General features: G+C 50.8%; 1 protein-coding gene across 1 annotated transcript; it reads left to right on the top strand.

Moving 5' to 3' along the window:
- The first annotated feature begins 498 nt into the window (after nucleotides 1-498).
- LOC133227102 (proteoglycan 3-like) lies at nucleotides 499-8,677 on the top strand. Its single transcript, XM_061381527.1, has 7 exons — nucleotides 499-805; nucleotides 935-957; nucleotides 1,153-1,286; nucleotides 1,722-2,020; nucleotides 6,251-6,382; nucleotides 7,574-7,685; nucleotides 8,457-8,677. Exons 3-7 carry the CDS (start codon nucleotides 1,226-1,228, stop codon nucleotides 8,513-8,515), a joined length of 663 nt encoding a protein of 220 aa, XP_061237511.1. The 5' UTR covers nucleotides 499-805; nucleotides 935-957; nucleotides 1,153-1,225; the 3' UTR covers nucleotides 8,516-8,677.
- The last annotated feature ends 627 nt before the right edge of the window (nucleotides 8,678-9,304 follow it).

Genomic DNA, 9,304 nt, shown 5'->3' with positions numbered 1-9,304 from the left:
CACTCCCAGTAGTAAAGATACAAAGGTTGAGGACCTTGATCTAGAGCCATGGCATGAAGGAAAGAGCATAAAATTTTCACACATTAAGAGAAAGAGACGGAGCGAGAGAAGGAGAGGGAGAAACAGGAAGAGAGTGAAGAAGGGAAAGAGGGAGACAGACAGACAGAGAGAGAAGGTTTTGAGCCTCAAAGGCTTAGTAATCCCAGCTGCCCCACTTCCCACACAACCTTGGCAAGTCACCTGCCCTCTCTGAATCTCACTCTTCACATCAGTGAAGTCGGGCTGATCGCACGTCCTCGTGGGACCGAGGTGAGGAAGGAGAGGATCCAGGGATGTGACGCACAGGAAGCGTGCACACACAGCCCAACAAGAGCTCAGGAGGGCCGAGCCTCCCTTACCCTCCCCCTCCTCCCCCTGGTCTCCCTGCCCCCGGATCCTCCATGGCATTTGCTGGAAAACTGACCCAGGGAAGGCTGCTTCTGGGACTGAAGAGGATTGTACAGACCTGCACCCTTTAGGGGCACTGATAAAAATTCAGTCTGGACAGTAGTCGTGGGGGCTTCTGGAGCCTACTAGGGTGTTGGGACATCTATGTCCAAACAGGAGGCAGGTCCCTGGCGTCCCAACAGAGAGCACGGCCCAAGGGTGGGAGGACTGAGCCAACCTCTTATCAGCCCCGCTGTCCAACCCCCGAGCCTGGGGCAATCCTCCTGGCCTCTTCCCACTTCCCCAAAGCCTGGTATAAGGGCAGCTTCTGTGTGCCAATAGCCAGAGGCTGAGAGCGGAGGCTTCAGACTCTCAGGAGGTAAGACTCCCTCAGGTTCCCCGGGAGGATAGGTCCGGGGCTGGGAAGAACCCAGGCTTTATATGGGAACCACCGGGGACTCCGGTCCTGTACACCTTAATGACCCCTGTCTTCCCCCTTCTTCCCCAGTGTGTCTGACTCTGGCCCTGAAGGTGAGCACGCCTGTGCCTGCAGAAGAGCTGGTCTGAGCTGAGTGCTGGCCCAGGGAGCAGTGACACGCTCTCAGGAAAAGGGACTTGAGCTGACAACCCCCTGCTCGGGGTCTGTTCGCTGGGAGACAAGGAAGCTCTCTACTTTGCCCTTTAATCTACCAGTTGAGCAGACCCTGCCTCTCCACTGTGTTCCAGGGGCCGTGCAGACACAAGGGAAGACCCCAGGAGGGAACGCGGAGCTGTGTGTCTGTCACAAGCCTGCAGGGACATGAAAGGCTGCCTGCTCCTGCTCCTTCTGCTGCTGGGGACAGTTTCTGCTCTCTATCTGGGTGAGTGCTCCCCTTCCCTTCTCATCCATCTTCCTCTCGTCTTTCCTGTGTTGTTTTTTGCTCTGATAGGTCCAGGGCCACAGGCCCCTGTTCAGTTGCCCCAGCCCGTCTCTAGTTAGATTTCTCCTGGACCCAGAGCTGTGACCTGAACATTCCCCCAGGGCTCCTTTGCAAGGGAAAACACCCCCTATGAAGATGAGGGCTTCTCACATCTCTCCCTCCCAAATTACCCGCACGTGGTGTCAGCTGGCATCAGGTTCTCATGCAACTGTGTGTGTGATGCAAGAATTCTGGCTCATCCAACCCCCAAGGGATCCCTCCCGTCTTTGGTTCCAGATGGGGTCCCTAGGAAGACTGGGTGGAGCCATCAGAGCTGTCCGTGGTCCTGGAGGAAGGTGGTACTTGGTCTGATGGTGGGTTGTTTCTTCTTTGCAGAGAAGGATGCCCCCCATGTGGGCAGTCCGGAGACACAGGCAGACCTGAGCCAGGATGCTGAAGGCTCAGGGGGGCAGGAAGGAGAGCTGGCCCTGAGTGGTGAGGTGGTGGAGTCGGGGGGAGAGGAGGCCGAGGACGCCCACGACGATGAGGGGGACTCAGAGTCAGACCCAGATGACTTAGATGAGGACGTGCAGTGCCCCAAGGAAGAGGAGACAGTGCAACTTCCTGGTGGTCCTGCGTGCAAGAGGTGCTACTACAGATTTGTGCGGACCCCAAGGAGGTTTAGGCATGCTCAGGTAAGCGGCAGCGAGGCTGCTCCCAAGGAGTTGGGAGACCAGAGTGGATTCAGCCTTCTCTCTCTATTATTTAGACTAGGGGTTCTCCAAGCCTAGTATCCACCAGAAGTCTTGTTAAAGCACAGATTTCTGGGCCCCATCACCTCAGTTTCTAGATTAGTAAATCCGGGGTGTGAGGGTTTATAACAAATTCCTAGGTGATGATATTGTTGGTCTAGAAAGTGCACTCTGAGAGCCACTAGTTTAGATAAAAAGCTTTGGTGTAAGAGACTCCTGTGTTGTGTCCTGGCTCTGCCTTCATCAGCTATTTTATTTGGGCAAGTCACTTCACCTTTCAGGGCTCCTGTATCTTCATTTGTAAAATGGAGATGTATGATACCACCTCTCAGAGAGAGTTATGGTGAGGATTAGCTAACACATGGGAAGTATTTAGAATAGTCTGTTGTTGTTCAGTCACGAAGTTGTGCCCCACTCTTTTTGATCCCATAGAGTGTAGCACTTCAGGCTTCCCTGTCCTTCCCCATCTCCTGGAGCTTGCTCAAACTCATATCCATTGAGTCAGTGATGCCATCCAAGCATCTCATCCTCTGCCACCCCTTTCTCCTTTTGCCTTCAATCTTTTCCAGTGTCAGTCTTTTCCAATGAGCCAGCTCTTCACATCAGATGGCCAAAGTATCGGAGCTTCGGCTTTAGCTTCAGCTTCAGTCCTTCAAATCATCATCAGGGTTGATTTTCTTTAGGATTGACTGATTTGATCTCCTTGTAATCCAAGGGACTGTCAAGAGTCTTCTCCAACATTGCAATATGAAAGCATCAATCTTTAGCACTCAGTGTTCTTTATGATCCAACCCTTACCCCCGTACATGCCTACTGTAAAAACCATAGCTTTGACTCTATGGACCTTTGGTGGTAAAGCGATGTCTCTTCTTTTTAATATGCTGTCTTGGTTTGTCACAGCTTTTCTTCCAAGGAGCAAACATGTTTTAATTTCTTGGCTGCAGTCACCATCTGCAGTGATTTTGGAGCCCAAGAAAATAAATCTATCACTGCTTCCACTTTTTCCCCTTCTATTTGCCAAAAAGTGATGGGACCAGATGCCATAATCTTAGCTTTTTGAATATTGAATTTTAAGCCAGCTTTTCCCATTCTCCTCTTTCACCCTCATCAAGAGGTTCTTCACTTCCTCTTCACTTTCTGTCATTAGAATTATATTGTCTGCATATCTGAGGTTGTTGATATTTCTCCTGGTATTCTTGATTCCAGCTTGTGATTCATCCAGCCTGCATCTTGCATGATTTACTCTGCATATGAGTTAAATAAACAGGGTGACAATATATAGCCTTGACATACTCCTTTCCCAATTTTGAACCAGTCTGTTGTCCCATGTCCAGTTCTAACTGTGGCTTCTTGATCCACATACAGGTTTTTTTAGGAGACAGGTAAGGTGGTCTGTTATTTCCATCTCTTTAAGAATTTCCCACAGCTTGTAGTGATCTACACAGTCAAAGGCTCTTGTGTAGTCAATGAAGCAGAAGTAGATATTTTTTGGAATGTACTTTTTTTCCTCTATGATCCAATGAATGTTGGCTATTTGATCTCTGATTCCTCTGCCTTTTGTAAATCCAGCTTGTACATCTGGAAGTTCTTGGTTCACACTGCTGAAGCCTAGCTTGAAGGATTTTGAGCATGACCCTGCTAGCATGTGAGATGAGCACAATTTTATGGTAGCTTAAACATTCTTTGGCATTGCTGTTCTTTGGGATAAGAATGAAAATTGACCTTTTCCAGTCTGTGGCCACTGCTGAGTTTTCTAAATTTTCTGACATCCTGAGTGCAGTTGGTGATGGATGGGGAAGCCTGGCATGCTGCAGTCCATGGGGTCACAAAGAATCAGACACAACTGAGTGACTTAACTGAACTGAACTGATTGAGTGCAGCACTTTAGTAGCATCAACTTTTAGGATTTTATGTAGCACAGCTGGAATTCCATAACTTCACCTAGCTTTTTTGTAGTGATGCTTCCTAAGTCCCACTTGATTTCACCCTCCAGGATGTCTGGCTCTAGTTGAGTGGCCACACCATAGTGGTCATCTGAGTCACTAAGACTTTTTCTGTACAGTTCTTCTGTGTCTTCTTGCCTCCTGTTCTTAATCTCTTCTACTTCTGTTAGGTCTTCACTATTTATGTCCTTTATTTTGCCCATCTTTGCATGAAATGTTCCCTGCTATCTCTAATTTTATTGAAGAAATCTTTACTCTTTTCCATTCTATTATTTTTCTCTACTTCTTTGCATTGTTCATTTAAGAAGACCTTCTTATCTCTCCTTGCTGTTCTCTGGAGCTCCACAGTTAGGTGGGAATATCTTTCCTTTTCTCCTTTGCCTTCGGCTTCACTTCTTCCCTCAGCTATTTGTAAAGCCTCCTGAGATAACCACTTTGCCTTAATGCATTCCTTTTTCTTGGGGATAGTTTTGGTCACCGCTTCCTGTACAATGTTACGAACCTCATCCATAGTTCTTCAGGCCCCCTTGTCTCTCAGATCTAATGCCTTGAATCTATTTTTCATCTCCACTGTATAATCAAAAGGGATTTGATTTAGGTCCTACCTGAATTGCCTAAGGGGTTTTCCCTACTTTCTTCATTTTAAGCCTGAATTTGGCAATAAGGAGTTCATGGTCTGAGCCACAGTCAGCTCCTGGTCTTGTTTTTGCTGACTGCATAGAGCTTCTCCATCTTTGGCTGCAAAGAATATAATCTGACTTCAGTGTTGGCCGTGTGGCGAAGTCTATGGGTAGCGTCATCGTTTCTGTTGTTGAAAGAGAGTGATGGCTGTGACCAGTGCATTTCCACGACAGAACTCTGTCAACCTTTGCCCCGCTCATGCTGTACTCCAAGGCCAAACTTGCCTGTTACTCCAGGGACCTCTTGACTTCTCTCTTTTGCACGCCAGTCCCCTGTGATGAAAAGGACATCATTTTCTGTGTATTACTTCTAGAAGGTCTTATACGTCGTCGTAGAACTGGTCAACTTCAGCGTCTTCAGCATCAGTGGCTGGGGCATAGACTTGGATTAGTGTCATTTCGAGTGGTTTGCCTTGGAGACAAACAGAGATCATCCTGTCATTTTTCGGTCCCACCCAAGCACTGCATTTCAGGCTCTTGTTGGCTGTGAGGGCTACTCCATTTCTCCCAAGGGGTTCTTGCCTTCACTAGTTGATGTGTGGTCATGTGAATCATATTTGCCCCTTCCCATCATTCTAGTTCACTGTCATCTCCTACTTGACCAAGCCTAACTCACCCTGATTCACAGACCTAACACTCCAGGTTCCTATGCAATATTGCTCTTTATAGCATCAGACCTGCACCACCAGATGCATCCATAATTGAGCATTGTTTTGCTTTGGCCCAGTTGCTTCGTTCTTTCTGGAACTGTTGTAATTGCCCTCCACTCCTCCTCAGCTGCATACAGGACACCTTCCAACCTGGGGTCTCATCTTCTAGTGTCATATCTTTTAGGCTTTTCATACTGTGCATGAAGTTCTCACAGCAAGAATGCTGGAGTGGTTGGCCATTCCCTCCTCCAGTGGGCCAGGTTTCGTCAGGACCCTCCATGTGACCCGTCCGTCTTGGATGGCCCCACATGGCATCACTGAGACCTTCACTGAGTTACACAAGCTCTTTTGCCAGGACAGTGCTGTGATCCATGAAGGGAGAATGGTCCTTGGGTCACTGTAAGCTCTCCATAAACGCTGGCCATGGGAATGGGAGGGAGGCTCAGAAGCGGGGGGATTTATGTGTACCTGTGACTGATCCACACTGCTGTTCAGCAGAAAGCAACATAACACTGTTAAGCAATTATCCTCCAACTGAAAATTAAAAGAGGATAAGAAAGCATTTGACCTTGGAGATCAAGATGCAAAGTAAAGGCCAGAACAAGTGAATAACCACTTTAAACATCTTTCAAGTATAATGTTATTTTGTATACATCTATTAAATAATTCCATATGAAAATAATATGAAAACATTTTAAAATGGTGCTTCTAGTTATTCTGAGTATTATTAGTCTTTACTGCAAGAAGTTCCTGATGTCAAATAAAGAAGCAAGAGATGGGATTCAGGGGGGCTGTAGACCTCTGATTTCTGAGCTGGGAAAGGATGTGGGGGGTCTCTTGTGGAGGCTGAGGGCCTTGCAAGAAAACAGTGAGTTTCTACCCCACTTCGTCTCTCTGCAGAGAATCTGCAGGCGTTGCTACCGAGGCAACCTCGTCTCCATCCACAACTACCGCTTTGACTATCGTGTGACACGCTGGTCAAGAAGGACCAACCAGTCACAGGTCTGGATTGGAGGCTTTATCACGGGCAGGGTAAGTGAGGGTCAGTTCTCAGGTCTTTTTTTTTTAAGGTGATTTGATACTGCAGAGTGAATCCATTATTTTTTTAAATTTTCATTGTTTAGGATGGGGTTGGGTCTTTGTCGCTGCACCCGCGCTTTCTCCAGTTGCCGCCGGGGGCGGGGGGGGGTTGCTGCCTCCTTGCGGTGCTCAGGCTTCTCACAGGTGGCTTCTCATGCTGCACAGCATGGGCTCTAGGGTGCCGGCCTTCACAGCTGCTGCTGAACGCTCGACAGACCCCGCTCAGTAGCTTTGATGCCAGGGCTTAGCTCCTCTACGGCACGTGGGGTCTTCCAGGACCAGGGATCGAACCCATGGCTGGGCAAGGCAGCTTCTTCAAGGGCAGGCAGCTTCTTCACCACTGGACCACCAGGGGAGGCCCGGGGCTCGGGCGTTTCTGAATGCCTCAAGGCACCACCTGCCCCCATCGAGCCTCATCCTGGCCCAGGAAGCTGGCTTGTGCTGACGTAGGAGACGTGATGACTGAGCGCTTCTCCTCCTCACCCGTGTTCAGTGGCTTCACGCTTGCAGCTTGAAATCTGCCATGGTGGGTGCATTTACACAGAGAAATGGACAATTATTATAAACAGGGTTCTTTCTTTCCTCTGCCTCATACCTTCCACCAAAGCTGACTGTTAAACATTTATCGGCAAATCAGTGGAGTCAGGAAGTAGAGTTCATACCCAGCTCTGTGCATTACTGGCTGAATGCCTGCCTCCGTATTTCAGTGTCCTCATCTCTGAGTGGGTCCTTCTCTCAGAGTGACCCTGGGGGCGGTGCCTGAGTAAGTGCTGTCACATTTGCTGCTCATATGTGGTCCAGGGATCAGAGTATCAACATCACCCGGTAGCTTGTTGAAATACAGGGTCCTGGGCCGCACCCCAGACGTCCTGGATCAGAATCCACATTTCCACCAGATCGCCAGGAGATGTGTCTGCTCAGTGAAGTTTGAGAAGCCTGCTCTGCGTGAGAGCTGGAAGCGATGTTTGCTCTTCCGTGTCATTACCTGTAAACCGTTGGGGGTGGGTCTGTACGGTGGGGTCCTATCCAGGTGACACAGTGAGAGGAGATTATAGACGTCCAGGAGGGATGCTCAGGGGACTCAGGAGCCCCAGCACCTGTCTTCCTGGACCTCCGCCCTCTGACCCAGCCTCTCTTCTCTAGTCCCGTTGCAGGAGATTTCGCTGGACTGATGGGAGTCGCTGGAATTTTGGATACTGGGCCCGAGGGCAGCCTGGGAATGGCAGAGGCCACTGTATAACCCTGTGCACCAGAGGTGAGGGGGCCACGCGCCCGGACGAGGTGGGGGTGGGGGGGTGGACCCACACACACGCCCCTGTGAGCTGCACAGACATGCCTCCCCTCACACAGCCTCCCCCACTGGAGAACCCCGCCCTGTGTGTGAGCAGGGCTGAGGTGCAGGGATCCTCAGAGCCACAGTGAGGGGTCCTGGACGGGCTGGGGGCTCTGTGTCCTCCAGACTCAGCGAGGCTCCCTCCCGTCCTCTGACGGGATGGTGACAAGGAGAGAGTGTGGGACAGACAGGAGGGACACTCGATAATGTGAAGTGTGGCCGAGGGACACGGGAAAGATGTGGGAACTAGGGCCAGCTGACAGATGATTCCCCAGCTCCCAACAGCACGGCTGCCCGACGTGCGGGAGTTTAGAACAGGGGCGAAGACCACACGGGCTGCAGTCAGATGGCCGAGGTCCACATCTGGCTCCATTCACTGCTTGTCTGCTGAGATCAGGGCAGGTTATCACTCCTCCGAGCCTCAGTTTTCCCCATCTGTGAAATGGGAGTGCTGACAGCCCTGACCTCTTGGCGTCACTGTGAGGATGGAAGGACAGTCCATAGGAAGCCCTTAGCACACTGTCTCTGCAAGGGAAGAGATCAGTGATTGTAACTAGCTGGGACATGGGGAGACATACGGCCCTCAGATTGCTGGGAAACGGTGAGGTGCCTGACCTGAGAGGTTCCTGATGGTGGGGGTTGGGGGGACACACTCAGGTGGGCAACTGACATCACTGTGCTCTGTGCCACCAGGGGGTCACTGGCGACGAGCTTCATGCAAGAGGCGGCTGCCCTTCGTCTGTGCCTTCTAAACCAGAGGCGTGGAGACCCTGCCTCTCCACCATCCTGGCTGCCCCGCCCCACCCCTGGCCCCCTTGCCCCTCGCTTGTCCACGTCATAAAAACTACACTTCTCACAGCATCTCCTGACTGTTTTCTTCATTGCGCACGCTGGAGGACTCTTCGGGGTTGGGAAATCTCGGAAGCTCTCAGTTCTTTGAGGAGTTTAAAAGCTGGAGCAGGACGGCTGAGTGGTGAGGGCCAGGGGGTTGGGGCGCCGGGGTTTTTGGCTGCAGCGCCAGCTTGGGGTGGGGGTGGGCCAGGCGAGGACAGGTGTCTGGCTCCAGAAGACCCTTTCCCAGGGTCCCGCGGAAGAAAGCCTTTGGTGAGCAGTTGGGCAATTGGCCCTCTTTGTCTGGATTGAATGAGGCGTGTGGGGCGGGGTCAGAAGTGACAACTTTCCAGAATGGAGGCCACATGGTGGATTTAAGAATTGGGTGGAGACGGGAGGTCCCACCAGGGGTCTCCACAAGGTGCGCAGAGAAACCTCCTCGAGGGGTGGACGCCTCCTCCAGCTCTGCGTCGTTTTCACCTCAGGTTCAGTTCAGCTCGGTTCAGTTCAGTCGCTCAGTCGTGTCCGACTCTTTGCAACCCTCTGGACGGCACCACACCAGGCCTCCTTGTCCATCACCAACTCCCGGAGTTCACTCAAACTCATGTCCATTGAGTCGATGATGCCATCCAACCATCTCATCCTCTGTCGTCCCCTTCTCCTCCCACCTTCAATCTTTCCCAGCATCAGGTTCTTTTCTAGTGACTCGT

This window comes from Bos javanicus, chromosome 15, assembly GCF_032452875.1.
Source record: "Bos javanicus breed banteng chromosome 15, ARS-OSU_banteng_1.0, whole genome shotgun sequence".
NCBI lineage: Eukaryota > Metazoa > Chordata > Mammalia > Artiodactyla > Bovidae > Bos > Bos javanicus.
This window is presented reverse-complemented; position numbering and strand designations above follow the sequence as displayed.